At 42.1% G+C, this 15141-nt stretch overlaps 1 protein-coding gene across 2 annotated transcripts in view; it reads right to left on the bottom strand.

Moving 5' to 3' along the window:
* The window catches only part of TBX20 (T-box transcription factor 20), a 42203-nt gene that overhangs the window by 20411 nt on the left and 6651 nt on the right, over window positions 1–15141 (bottom strand). For both annotated transcript variants that reach the window (XM_048299140.1, XM_048299130.1), the window contains exons 4-6: window positions 10354–10462; window positions 4690–4848; window positions 1194–1270 (exon numbers count right to left, since the gene is read on the bottom strand). In XM_048299140.1, the coding sequence (XP_048155097.1) occupies window positions 1194–1270; window positions 4690–4848; window positions 10354–10462 (345 nt within the window). The remainder of the gene's footprint in view (window positions 1–1193; window positions 1271–4689; window positions 4849–10353; window positions 10463–15141) is intronic.

The raw sequence follows: 15141 nt of genomic DNA, 5'->3' as shown, positions 1-15141 counted from the left end.
GTTTGTTTTCATTTTCAATGAAGGCTTTCACTTAAGAAACAATTTTCAACAACTTTGCTAGTGTGCACTGCAGCCTACAAGCTTTCTTTCCCCAAATTACTGGTTTTTTACCCCTTTACTCAACAGATCACTAATGATCCAGTCACTAGTAAGGTGTAAAGGATACCACTATTTCCCATCCATGGGCCTGCTTAGATAGATGTACTTTTGAGCTGCTGTGAAGGCTTTCTCTAGCTCTGTGGCTATGACTCCATTGAGCCGTTTGTCCTCTGTATGCACCTGTGAAAAATGATTCACAGATGCATCTGGATATCCCCACATAGGAGCCTGGAGAGGCTTGGCCTCTCCAAACTTTCTTTCATTATTGTGTAGGAAAATGCTCATTGGAAAAATTGGATGTGCTATATCCATCTCCATCGAGTTCTCTTCCAGCTTAAAGGACAAAGGCAGCTTAATTTGCTTCATTTGCCAAGATATTTGACACGATATGATAAAAATGTGGCGTGCTGGAAAGCTACCAAGAGATTGAAGTTTATTTCCTAACTCAGCTGTGGGTTAATGCTTCTGTCCCTATGGCACAGTTGCTTCTAACAAGCTGTACACACACAAAACAGTTTCCAGATAAAGCTTTCCCCTGATGCAGCTTATAATACAACTTTGGTGAAACAAAAATGGCATCTTTGTTGTTAGAGTGGGAGTTGTGGGAGTTATGGGAGTCATCCTGATGGCAGTAATTGCCAATTCAGCGTCTGGGACTGCTGAAGCAAATTTTGGGAGCTATCATCTCTCTTTTCCACTATGTTGAGCAGTGGGGAGCTATAAAGACATTTTTCACAGGACCACTACCCTTGTTTCCCATTGGCCCAATTCACAGCCCTCAACAGGATTAAATGGCATGATAAGAAAAAAGCTTTTCATTCTGAAGTTGTAAAACTGACCCTCTTCCCCCTTCAAGAAACCCCCTGAGGAAGACAAATATATCGGCCCCAACTGGAACAGATGTCAAAACTCAAAACAGCTCTTTCTTCATAAAGTTTATAAGAATTTTTAAAGGATGTGGAGGAGTCTTACTATATGCAGTAAGATAACGTTAAAATGCACAGGTTCTCAGGAGTTGAAAGGATGCTTTTCCTACAAACTCTCTCTTCTCTTTATCTTATCTGCATGGAAAGTAAACAGAAAGTCCCCATTACCTCTCAATATCAGTGAGTCTGGAAGAGTCACGGAATCCTTTAGCAAAAGGGTTGCTGTCAATTTTCAACTTGGTTATCTGGAAACACAGAAAAGAGCAACATTACACAAATATAGTGTTAAGGTACTGCAGTGTACAAAGTGTTAACCAATCCATCCGCTGTGACCTCACTGCTAATTTTATCCGCGTGCCCCGTGCGTGTGCATGTATGCTGCTCTTGAGACACTGCAAAGCTGAGGAGGCAAACCAGGGTGTACTGCACATATGGCAGTGGAAAGACCAAAGGGCACAGCAGGCTCAGCCTTCCTGTTGCCTGGAGCAGGAGGAACCCACCCACGTACAGTATTACAGCTTCCAAATACTTTAACAGCATCAATCAGGTTGTCTCTTCCACAAGCAGTACAAATCACCCTGCTAACAGCTGAGCCTGCTTGATGGAGCCGCGCATCAACCAGTACAAGCCCAAACGACCTGAAGCCATGGCTTCAGTTCAGCACCGCCTTTTCTTTTACTGGGATGGAAATGTTCTCAGCCAGGCCTACCAGCCACCGCACAGGGGCAGTTTAACTGGTTTTGTATGAAAAGAGGCTGAGGAAGGAAGGAAAAATGTGGGGAGAACTCAGATTTAAACTGACAGGGCCTGCATTGAAGGAGTAACCCCACTGAAACTATCACAGTCTTGAAAAAACACAGATCATGAATAAAAACTTTCCTCCCTTCTTCAAAGGTAGCTATAAACCTGCCCAGTGATTCAGTCAGCCTTTCCATTTTGACAGAGAACCCATTGACCAGGAATCCCTCCTGCCCCAAAGCATCTGAGCTCCCCTTAACTTTGCGGTGAAACTTTTCAGGCATATGGTGGTGACTTTCAATATGTTTTTTTGAGGACCAAGAAAAGAAATGCACCATTGTCCTTGTGAAATTTTCTATCTATCCAAACAGTTTCGATTTGGTGAATAAAACCTGAGACATCATTGTAATATTTGGATTTTCCAGCCATACTTCTTCCAAGAGCTAAAAATAAAATTTTAAGTGGAAGTTAGACCTTGATGAGAGGCAACACAGGACCCATCCTACAAGGCAGTGAATGCCACCAACTCTAGCTTAAACCCACGAAAACCAACAGCTCTCAACATTTCATATCAAGGGGCTTTGTCAGCCTGACTTCCCTCAAAAAAAAAAAGCCTGTATCGAAGAGGCCACAACCTCATTTTTAATAACTGGGCCTCAAGACTCAGGAAAAAAAAAAAAGGGATCTTTTCCAAATCATCAAACAATGAAACACTCTCACCAAACAAATATATTTCAAAATGGGGTCGCTTCTCCCCTGAAATAAAAAAGAAATGAAAAATAAAGAGGACAACTGGACCCAACTTTTAATTCTGAGAAAGAGGTCTTCTGTGAGGAAAACACAGAGAGGAAAGGACATGCTGACAAAGGCAAATTCTGAGTTTTAAAGTAACACTCTTCCAGTGGTCAAACACCATGGACCTGAGTGCTGGTCGAGGGTTTGAAGCTGTCTCATGGCTCAGATACAACTGGTGGAAACAACCCTGAAGCCTTGCTACAAGGACCTTGAAACAATTCATAAAGTTAGTTACAGACTCATTCTACTTCCAAGATATCCATAAGCCCTCAGCTCATGGTGATGTTGCAGCGTGGCGAGTCAGTGCCTCACATCCACTGAAGATTTTTATGGCAGCGTTTTGAAAACCACCTTTAAAAATACAAGCTCTAACTAGTTCCATTGACTGAGATCACCGACACACCAAGCCAACTGCACTACAGAACAATAAGGATGTCTATTCATCTCTTGAGCATATTTTCACCAATCAAACTTCCATCTTCGCGATATTAAAGTTTTGGTATGACATCACAGGAGAAACTTTTTGTATCCACCAAAGCCAGATGAGACTCACAATCATTTATGGCCATATTTTTCCTCAGAGACTGTCTCACAAACAATCAGAGAACATCTGCTAGAAAGCATTTTAAAATGAAATCTGACCTACAATTCAACTCTGTGGCAGTGGTTTGACTGTTTAAATAAATGCATGCCCTTTAAATCTTAAATTATGAGATAGTTTGTTGAAAGTGTAATGTATTTAGCTTTTATCTAATAACCTCCAGAAATGTAATCAATCCCTCCTTAAAACAGTTCTGAAAGAAATGGCAAAAATGAAAAAAGGCTCCATTTTCATTAGTCATAAATAAAATGACAACATCAACCTCTAGGGGTTCCGGAGATGTTCCATTGAGAAATTTCCAGGACTCAATGTATGTGCTTTGGGAAGGTTGGTTTAGAAACATCTCTAGTGTAAATATCATCGGTAGACGCAAATTCATCCTACAGAAATAAATTCCGGGTTTAGCTGGTTTTGTGCCTGTTACTGTTTTGCTGGTTTTTAAAGAAAGTTACATGGAAAAATCTAACTGCCTGTCCAAACATTATTTTCTTGAGATTGCCAGGTGCTGAGTGTGTTTTCTACGGCATTCAGATACAAATCTGAGTCTAAATCAATACATTAAAGCCTTAAAGCAGGATATGGGGTCCATCATAAGGACTGACTTAATACTACTAATATTATCTTCAGAGCTTCCTTGGCCCCCTATGCAGTAGTTTAGTTTTATTCATAACATTTCAAATTTAATTACTTTTGCTTCATATTAAGAAACGCTGACTTCTTTAAACAATCCAGCAGGTTCATTGACTCTGTGATGCTACCTGCCCACATATTTGGACGGGGCCTATATTTTTCTTAACTTGAGGGAACTAAGGAGTGAAATAGGTGGGTTTTTTTGAAGTACCATAGTCAGTAAGCCCTTAAAGCATGCTCTGAATCACACTGAAGGCAACGACATATTTCCACTGACTTAAATATTAAAGCCCAATCCACCATCAAGCAGAGCCTCTGTTCTCTGATTGTTTATAGACTTCCTAAAATTACTCATTAGCAATCCATTGTTATGATCTCCTCCATTTTGTATATATTATTCCCTGGCATGCAAATTGAAATTCAAACATCTGGATGTAATCTGGGCAGCCTCTGAAAAGCATATCTCTGAGTGGTTTTCCTTACGTTTGAGCCTTACAGCTTAATTAGTCGACTTTTTAAGCCCATGAAATTATCATGTGCAAACCAGAATCTCTCTCAGCTCATAGCTTGTGGCATAAAAGATCTCTGCAAATAAGAACAGTTCTTTAATGAGCTATAATTAGAAAATGACTAAATGTTAATATGCAAGCAGCTTTGTATAGACAGAAGGGAAGACAGAAGAAAGCCTCTTACTTGTCATTTTTACTCTCATGAATAACCCTTACGGCTCTTTGAAGTCTGTAGTACTACTGTATATTCAGGAATTACTCATGAATGTGAGTAAGATTGGCATGGAAAGGTAGGTTATGGCTGACATTTTCCTGGTTTACATGGGGCAGAAGGGAGTTTTCAGCAGGGTAGGGTCTAGTTTCATCCATGGAAATTAGCTGCTCTACTCACCAATTGATTCTGGTAGGCAGTAACAGCAGTAAAAACTGTCTCTGGAAAGATGAATGTCCTGAACTCTTCTGATTTCAGATTGAGCAAAGAAGCCGTGTGATCCTTCTTCTTAATGATGTGGACCCTTGGCTGGTACTTGTGCATGGAGTTCAAAATGATCTGCGAGAAAGAATGGCACAGCACTGTCCTGAGAGGAGGGTTGACAGAGCCCTCAAAGCTATAAAACCATAGGGGGAAAAAAAGAGATCTAATTAACACTGCAGGGGAAGTGCCTGAAATCTAACCAGCCAGGGGCTGGTTTTCAGAGTAAACTCTCCAGCTCCTTTGGGCAGTTCCAGGAAATGAAGGTGGAAAAGCAGGCATCCCAGGAGCTAGACTCCTCTCACTCCTACGCCACTGGTGAGCATGCATATCTTGAAGCATAAATACCTGTTCCTACAGGTGAGGTGTTTTACATATAGAATTAGTCACTACCAGAGTGTGCCCCAGTTGGCAGGTGCGAACTGAAAGCTAATGGCCAACACTCCCCATTTGCAAAAATGCGCAGGTGCACAATGAAAACAGTCACAAATCCCTCAAAAAAAATGACGGAAAAAATTAGACCCATCCAAAAACCTACCAGCAGCAGCAGCACAAACCATCTGACCAAAAGTAAAACTCCACATAGCCTTCTACTGTGGCAAACTCTTAAAACAAGCTGCTTCATAGATGCTCTTCACCGCAGACTACCAAAAATGAGAGCAAGGAGGGAAACCAGTACGGAACCCCCAAATGACTGGGTTTTGCTATTCTATCCTCATTAATAATTGTTTACGAGCTCCCAAAACAATTCTAAACCCAAGCTACCAACCAACCAATTTCAATGTTCACTGGAGTCAAACCAAGAGTTCCCCTTGCTTCAGTTACCACTGGCTGGAGGCCTGTTTGGCTGCCTCTAACCACAGTATTACAATATAAGAATTAAATACAGAGCTCAGCTCACACCAGCCCTTGTTTTGGATATAATCACAGTCACAAGACGAAATTGGCAATGGTGTGGGTGGTTCTATTTTGCAGGGGCCATAACGACATTACAGTCAGCTCCGTACATCTGGAACAGCTAATGTGCATTCCTCAGGAAGCGTTAACTTCAGCTGAAACATAGCAGGAGCAGTGCAGTATTTCATGCTAAGTCAATGAGAAAGGTTGCACATTGCATTGGAGTGGAGAGCTCAGAGACAGCTCTATCATATCTACAATTTCCATCAGCGTTTTTCTTTGCTGCTCCTTTGGGGCCAAATATTGCCAAGACTCACACTGAGACTTTGGGGGGAGGCACACAGCAGCAAGAAAGACATTACAGTGACAGTGAACCATCATCTTGGAAGTGTTGCATGTCCGCTTTAACCAGCTCAGGTCCTTTTTCAAAGCACTTCACCATTTTATACAGCAACACACACAACGGCCATGGACCTTGCCTTTAATACCCTTAGCACTTTACCTTCTCTTTGTCTTGTCATCCTAGTAATTTGGAGTGCTCTAAGCAGATGGAAAAGACATTTTAAAGCAGGGTGTGTGGATGGTGATGAGCTTACTGAGAAGTTGGCCCACAGACCTCGGTGCTTTCCATTGCCTTTCACGGCCATGATATCCACACCAAGGCATTACATCTGAGCAGCAGTCAAGCGGAAGGAGGAAGAAGTTGTGACAGAGCAGCTCCCACACATGTCCTTTCCTTTCACTCCTCTTGAATGCAAATTGTGATAAAGAAACTACATTTCTCAAACAAGAGCACGTAATCCCTTATGAAAGTTTTCCAAAAAATGAAGTGTACATAGATAACATCCCCTTCCATGGTACTCTATGTTTCTCATTCCCACCAGAGGCAAGTCTGGTCATTCATGTACCAAACAAGTACTGAATGTAGCCAGGAGGTCACAGAAGACCCATGGCCAAGGTAAAAGTAAATGTCACCATTTCCTTCATGTGAGGGTCTGTACCTGTAGTACTCCACCTGCACCCCCACACAAGCTGCTGGTAACGCACAAAGACACTCCTTAATATCCATGCAACATCTCGTGTTAGGACTATATAAAAATATCCTAAAGGAGTTAGATCCACAGGGTGTTCCTCACAGAGTAGCCTCCAAGAGTGGCCTCAAAGTCCAAGCAGTCCCCTCCTGCATGGTGTAGCTATCAGAAAATCCGTCATGCCAGCTCTGTGACAGTCCTGCTGGCATGTCCCAAGAGATACATCAGGTGCCCCTATACTCATGGCAGCCCCCCTGCACACACTTGCTGGCAGCCACAGGCCCCCAGCCACCCCATCCACCTTTGTGCTGACAGCCTGCAGCAGGGAAGATGACCAGGATCCCTCCTTACAGGATCCTGATTGCTGTAAGGTCAGGCAGGTTTGTAGGCATCTGGCTCCCACTGGCTACAGACCAGTCACCAGAGGCAATCTGGATGCCAGCTGCAAAATTCCAAGGTGGTTTTGAATTCAGGAACTGTGCTGTGAATGCCACTTCCATATTCACCAAATAAGAGCATTACCACGTAAAGTTTTCTTTCTGAAAACACGGAGGTTCCTAACTTCTGCCTGGTTGACTCTAAAAAACCTTGGGCATAACTCCTTGCAGCTATTCCAAACCCCCTGCTTTCACAGTTATTTATTAAACATGTTCACAGCTTTGTGTTTGCTTTTGCAAACATCCATGTGTTTGAGTTTTGCTATTGTAAATGCCAAAAAACCAATTACAATAATGTATACACTCACAGCTCACCTCACCATAAACCAGAAATTATGTCACTCCAATGAAAGGCAACAAAAAGTCCTAAAGAAAGCATTCTGTGTGAAGAATGTCACCAAAAATCTGGGGGGAAAATGTCACATTCATAAATATTTTGCAATCAGAAAAATGGCAATTACTTGCTTGGCTGTAAAAATCTAGAGATAGGAGCCATTTCCTTCCTCTGGTAAGGATATCTGAAAGTGTTTCCATGGAGCAAGCTGTATGTCATGCACACAGAGATAAGACTTCTGCCTGGTGCTTGGGGAGACTATGTGCATAACTATGGGGTTACACACGCTGCTGAAGGTACACAAGCAGAAATGCTTGCCAACTCCAAAAGTCCCAGAATAAGAGAAAACAAACATATGCTAGAACAAACAAATGCCTCTCTTCTCTACAGATTCCTTTCCAGGAAGTGAACCACCCTACAAATAAACCACAATTACCTTAACACCCATAACTGTCTTCTGGACGATGAAGAAAGCAAGAAAGTAGAACAAACTGGAATCGGGTTGGATCCATGTTCCCTACCTGCAACTAGTATTTAAAGGCGTCTTTTGGGTCATCCAAATTTCCTCAGGAACTAACACGCCTTATCAAACGTAATTAAAAAGTGAAGACTAGCTCTTTCAAACTGAAGTGAGAGATTTCAGGAGGTGTTTCAATTCTCCTCTTCTCCTCGTACACAGGAGTTCAGAAACACCGTGGGCCATAGCACAGTGAGCCCTCCTTAAAGGCTTTAGAGCACTGATTTCTTCCTTAATTCTACTGATCATCCACTGAAGCATTCACATAGCTTCAATAAGGCAGCACATAAAACCTGACATCCTAATTTGGAACATAAACCCCCACAAAATATTAAAAAGAGAGGGCTCTGTGAAGGGGTAACACCTGTCACTCAAACCTCAACACAGGATCAAGCCTTCAGGGCTTATACTTAACTGAACACACAAAACTTTCCATTGTGGTTGGCTGTCCAGAGCCTTTGTGTAAAGAATGGGATCAACCTCTGTTTCTCCGGAAATTAATAGGAAGGCTGCATCTCAAACACTACAGATCATTTTCTCCCACTGCCTGTATTTGAGGTGATTACATCTTCTTGCTCTGCCACATGTCTCTGTTCCCGACAGCTCCTCAGACCTACTTCTTCTTCCTCCTCCTCTGGGCTTCTGGGAACTGCAGCACTCCTAACTAGCTTGCAATATACTGCTGCAAGCCCTTTATTAGAGGCACACATGGCCCCTGTTATGATGAAAAATGCTTCTTTTTAAGTGCTCACGTATACTGCTCTATCATCACTCGGTGATAGAGCCCACAAATCTTCAGCTTTGCCCTTCTACAGATTATGAAATAAAAGAGAAGAAAAAAACAAAACCATTCTCTACTAGTCATGAAGAGAACAACGGTGGGAACTGGCTTCAAGAACAATATATCCACAGATGGATCTCTACAAAAGAACAACACAGAGGCGTCTATCTGGGCTTTTTTTGTTTATTTGTTTGGGGGTTTCAGCTATTTTTTTGTTGTTGTTGTTATTTCCAGGATGTATTTTAAATTATCATGGCTGTGATTGAATGCTCAGTTCTTGAAATGAGTGAAAATTCTCTTTTGGATGAGAAACATTTGCACAGAACACAGCTGAGACAAATGGTCACTGTCTCACACAGTCCAGGCAAAAAAATACCACACTAGGAAAGGGATTTCTGATACATTGTATTCTGCAATTATTCAGCTGAACAAATTAGTTCCCCCTACACATGCTTTGGAATTCAAAATCATTCCTCTCTTCCCAACACCTCATTTACTAACACTGCCTTTATGCTCATTCTTCTGAACTAAACTGCCTTGTTCTCAGCCAACAACTTTCAAATCCGTCCCCTCGCTCCTTCTGTCTTCCCTGGGAGAATCAACAAGCCCAGAGGCAACAATTTTAGCTCTTTCTTCACAATTTGGAGGCACTACCCAGTTGTTCCTGCACTTTAGAGGCATTTTTAGGGAAAGGACAGGACAGACAATACCTATTCTTATCGCCTACTGCTAGGCAGTCAGGTAAGTAAAGGAGTTGTCCCCACTGACGGAGCATAGCAGGAACCCATGGCAAGCAGCTCTGAATCCTATTTACCATCTTCCAGCCTCAAGGCTTGTGACAAAGAACTGGCACCAATTAGAGCCAAGACCCGTCTCCTTCAGAGGCCCAAGTCCACCCTGTGGCACCTTGGCTTGCAGTTAGCCTACAGTTATTTCAAGGGCAATTGAGGCACACTTATTTTTTATAATTTTATAGACCTTGCTTTGGTGTCAAGTCAGTATTTTCTGCTGACTCTGTGCCCATGCTGCAATGAGTCTGGAAGTAAAAGAGCTCTTATTGATGGACCCAGCCCTAACAGGTGACCTGAAGTGACCGGCAGGGAGCTTCCAAGCCCACATGTACAAGCACGTGGGTTTGCTGGCCGTGGGACGTGGCAGAGCATACTGCCAAGTCACAGCAAACTGCAAGCAAAAGCACAACAAAAGGCTCATCTGCTTTCCTTCTATCCCTTGCTCTCATCCTCAGCTCCACCCTGAACTTGTCCCAGATGGATGTTTTGCCTCTAGTGGTAGCAGGGTTTGATCTGGGCTCTGCCCTATGAAACACTTTGTAAAATCCCGACTTTTAAAGTTGCCAATTCCTCAACAACAGAGGAACCCAAAAGGGGCCTTAAACGTGTTAAGTCAGATGCATTCAAGCTTCACACATCGTCCCCCACTGTAGTATGAAGGGCTGGCTAAGAGAGGTAACATGGGGACCACGGCAGCCTTTCCCCATGGCAGTCTCTCTCCCATTTAGCCCTGTGGCCCAAGCAAGCAATTCCCTGGTGATTTCTTTTCCCTTTCCCACCCATAGGGCTACTCACATGGCCATGCTGATCCAGCTCATTGTTGGTGAGTTTGACTTTTTCAAAGGACACCATCTGCTTCAGCAGTTGCTCTCCTGTGAATGGGGAGTCAGGGTGCACATACAACCTAAAAAAAACACAGAAAAAATGCCTGCTCATAAAAAAAATCTCACCTCTGGGCTTGTGTGTGGGTACCATCTCTGTATGAAATTAAAATGCACATATCATTCTGCTTTTGGGATATGCAGTGGTTTCACGGACATGGACTTCCTGAGAGCTTAGGATAATACAAATCTGCTGCTAGAACATGACACCGCCTCCCCCAAATTAATGAATTCCTGAAATAAAGCTATTAATGAAGGACAGTAAAGCAGATTACTTATTTAATTCACTGGAACATAACTGAGAATCCTGTGTCTGAGTGCTAGACTGCTCCTTAACCATCCCTATTATTTTATCCTGCTATCTAAAACGGAGACATTAACTAACATTTGCTGTTGTGTCTTTTCCCAAATGAAAAATTGATCATGTCTTTCCCCACAGCTGTACTAACAAGCACTTAAAATAACAATGACTACAGCTCCAAGAGAAAAAACATGGTGTCATTACAGAGATAATGGGGGAATGCAGATAAAAATGCATTTTTCTTTATATGTAACATTAAGCCGTGATAATGATTTTAACCTGCACTCGATCACACATTCGCTGTGGTGACGTCTGTTTATAAGAGGTTGAAGGCTGCAGTCCAGCACAGTGGTTTGACATGAAAAATTAGTTACAGCTCTGCTATTAACAATCCTACACTTGGGAAATTAAGCAGAAGAAAAGGAAGCAAGAAGACATGTAGATACAATGATGTATACATTATGACTACACTAATTACAAGTGCCATGCTATTTAAGAGCAATGATTTTATAGGAATAATGTATTGCTGAAAATTATTAACTCAAATGTTCTTTTGTGATGGCAAATTAAGAGTCGGACCAGACCTTCAGCTAGTGCAAACCAGCCCTGTTCTGCTTCTGTCTGCATTGGTTATCACTCACTGAGGGCCTGACTCTCATTTTGAGTGATGTCTTTGGCCACACAAATGACTTTCTTCCATTAGGTGGGTGGGGCAGCACTGAACTGCCAGGTTAGGAAGATAAACATTTGTCCTTGTTGTTGAGCTACGATTTTAGAATGGAAAAACCACTAAATGGTGGGGCGTAACTCTCCAATAGACCACACTGATCCCTAATCAAGGAATGCCCATACTAAAGACACTGGGGAGAACAGTCCTGTTGCGCAAAGAGGAAGGAGATTTGATCCTGCATTCTGTTTTTGCCAGCAGAATCCCCAAGACACAGTGAAGCTAAAGTGTTACCAGCACAGCTCACCTCAGATGTGCAGGATGTTTGCCTTACATTGATCCAAAGCACAGCATGGCTGCTCTAGCTATGTCCATGGGAGGGATGCTGAGCCAGGATTCCTGTCACAATAAAATATTCCTAGCATGCAGGCGTCCTCACTGCTATAGACTCTGCTGATTGTACTGCAAAGCCCATAAAAAATGGTCGTGTATCTGAAAACCCAAGACCTGGAATCATGTTATGTCAAAAGAATCTTAGCTCTCATGAAAACTAACTTTGCCTTCCTCTAAAAAAACCTGAAAATTTCAAAATTTAGAGCCCTGAATTAGAGAAGGCAAGACAAAAAGAGTTCCTAACAGGCCCTGCAACTTTTCAGCCAGCCTTGTGATATTTTTTTTTTTTGAGCCTGCCTCCTAATTTTGAATGTCTGGATAGCTAATAATGTTTACTGTGATCACAGAGTGTCAGACTCAGCACGGTTTGGCTAATTGGGTCCAAAAAGCCAAAGTATTTCAAATATGTGCTGGGAATGAGTAAAGACCTCCCTGTGCTGAAAAGCTGAGCACAATTGTTTTACACCATGGATAGTTAATGCTTGGCACTGCTTTAGAACTACCGAGTGCCTGTAAGCTGAGTGCTAACAGGAAAGTCACTGAAGGATGGGCACCAGAATATCACTTACTGAAATGCAACAATAGACCTTACTTTTTTTACCCATTTGCTACACCCCATTGATCCCACTGCACCACAGGGTTCCACCTGGTGAGCTACACCTATTTCCCACACTTCTCCCACAACCTGAGCTTGCACACCTCAGGGAAGAGGGTTGAACACTTGACATAGTGATTTCTGAAGCAGAAGTTGTTGGGAAGACCATGAGCGTGCACAAGCAAACAGGTCGGCAAGATAAATGTGCACATTCCAGCACAGCACACAAGGCTCTCCCAGAAGTTTGCCTGGGATCTGCTGCCTAAGGCCAGCCAGATGCGAGGAGCTGCTCGCTTTGATTCATAAAGGATTGAGGAGCCATATTTGGGTGTGAATTTGCTCCACAGTACATAATGTTTAGTGATATATGCAAGGTTTGAGTACTGCTTCTTTCTTGTGTATTTTGGAATGCAGCACTGCACTCCCTCTATTTAGTTTAAACAGATGGTCTGGTCCCACAAGCCCCATGTATGCTACTTTTATTTACCATAATATTTCAAATAATTTGCAAAATATAATACCATTTAAAGATTTCCTGCCTAGAGTTCTCCATAAGTGTGTAAACACTGTAACTTCATTAAACAAATTATTGTAGACAAATACAGTTTAAAAAAAAAAAAGGGAGAAATTTTTGAGTGAAAGAAATGAGGCAAAAAGGGAAGAAGATCAAATAAAGGTACATGCTGAAACTTACTGATGTTTCACGCAGTCTTAATGTGGAAGACAAACACAAAATATCACATAGGAACTCTATACCCAGATAGCACTTAAGAAGATTCACAAAAGACTTTCTGAAAAGTATTTTTATTTAAGTGTTCGTTGCAACATAAACTTGTTCATTGCAACATAAACTTGCCTTCAACATTGACAGCAGGAAGACAAGGATAAAACTGGTTTTAATAGAAAGTTCCCTGAAGGGCTAATCTTTCAAACAGAATTGCAGAATACTTATTAATTTGAAAAAAACCAAAAGCCCAAAAAAAACCCTACAAAACTGTCTTAGTGTTGAAAGTTTTTTTTAAAATGGAAAGAGCAAGCCATCGAACTGGTTCAATCCTGTAAAGTCTTACACTCAGGCACAATGCAACTCCTGAAAAATTCCTCTGATGTCACTGTGCCTGTGCAGATGCAGGCAATGGTGTGTGGGGAACAAGTACCTTGTTACCAGTGCCCAGACACTAAACACACATACACCTCTCACTGACACTCCTCAAGTAGGGAGAGCTAAAACCCTGTGTTTGGAGGACAAGAAATCATAACTTCATTAAGGGCTTCTGTTACTGGAGCAGGACCAAACTCGTTTCAAGATGGGAGGAGAACTACTTTTAATCTGTTCAAGCAAGACTGAGACCTCCCACCTCAAAAGATGCATTAATACTCTAGAAGAAGCACTGGTAATGCAAACATTGGCACACTGAACCTCTTGACATCCTTTTTCTCACCGAAGAGAAGTATAAGGAGGACAACGTGCATAAATGTATCCATCCACACAAAGAAGCAGCTATCTCTGCCTGTGCTCTGACCAACAGTCTGTTTAACTATGCATCCTGAAAATAAAGCAGGAAAGGTGTACGTTTACACATGAGGGCAAAGCATCCTGAAAATGGAACAGCACAGATACACTTTTGCACATAGGGGGACTGATCTGTTGAGGACTCCTGAACGTTACCACAGTACAATAACAACTATTAAACTTCAAGAAGGTTTTATCCAGCACTCGGCAGAGCAGTTGCTAATTATTCCAATCTCTTGTCTTATGTTCTAGTATTTCCTTGTTGAATGAGTCTATGCCAGAGAGAGTGTGAATTAGTAATCTATTTAAAGGTATCCCAAAAGGGGCGTGAACAGAAAAATAAGAAGGGGGAAACCCTGCCTTAAAATTGTTTCTGTTCTTCTGTTATTTCTTCTTTTGATGCTGACTCCTTTGGAGCAGGATCTGTGTTTTTTCTTTGGGTTTTGATCAGTGCCCATTACTATACGTCAAATGAAGCCCTCAGACATTTACCACACTACAAGAAGGAGTTTTTGGCCACGAAAACAAAGCAGACATAACTCCTAGGTTGCTGTCTTTAATCACAGCTTCTTCTCTGCCTGCGCTTTTTGTTTATTTACTTCCCTGAACAGCCTTCCAGAGATCACCAGTCACCAAGATTTCAGTTCAACACTTTATATAAGGAAATCGTGCACTGTTTGGTGCCTATACTCACACACCAAAAAATTTGTTTCCATTTCTTGCATTTCACTTATAATTTTTGCCTCTGTAATAAGCAAGTTCTTAACCCCAGGCTAAGCCACGGAGCAGATCTGTGTTCCTGCACAGAGCCCTCCACAAAAAGTTTCTTTGAAGCCAGAGAGGCATCCGCGTTATTTCCCTATCTCCGGCTCTGACTCAGCAAAGCCTTTCGACATGTGCTGCAGTCTTACTGGACTTGGGGACTGAAGTAGGTACAGAAGTGCTGGGCTGAATACGATGAAGTGTGGGTCGCCTCTGAAGTGCCCTCCCACTGCACAGCCCAGCGCTGCAGCCTCAGCTGCCCAGTGCTTAAAGGAATCAGTCAGTAATTATATTAATAGAATGACTTTAGCAATTAAACTTCTAAAGCATTTGTTTCTGTGTAGGAAAGGGAATTTATTTTACAGAGGGGTTTTTTTTTCCTAATGTATCAGAATATGTCATGATTTCTTAACGAAAAAGAAAGTAACTATGCCGTGGAACTGATGTGTACTTTGCCTGCTGTCTAAGAGA

Source organism: Corvus hawaiiensis, chromosome 1 (assembly GCF_020740725.1).
Source record: "Corvus hawaiiensis isolate bCorHaw1 chromosome 1, bCorHaw1.pri.cur, whole genome shotgun sequence".
In the NCBI taxonomy this organism is placed as follows: Eukaryota; Metazoa; Chordata; class Aves; order Passeriformes; family Corvidae; genus Corvus; species Corvus hawaiiensis.
Note: the sequence above shows the minus strand (reverse complement) of the source record. Positions and strands in the feature narration are given on the sequence as shown.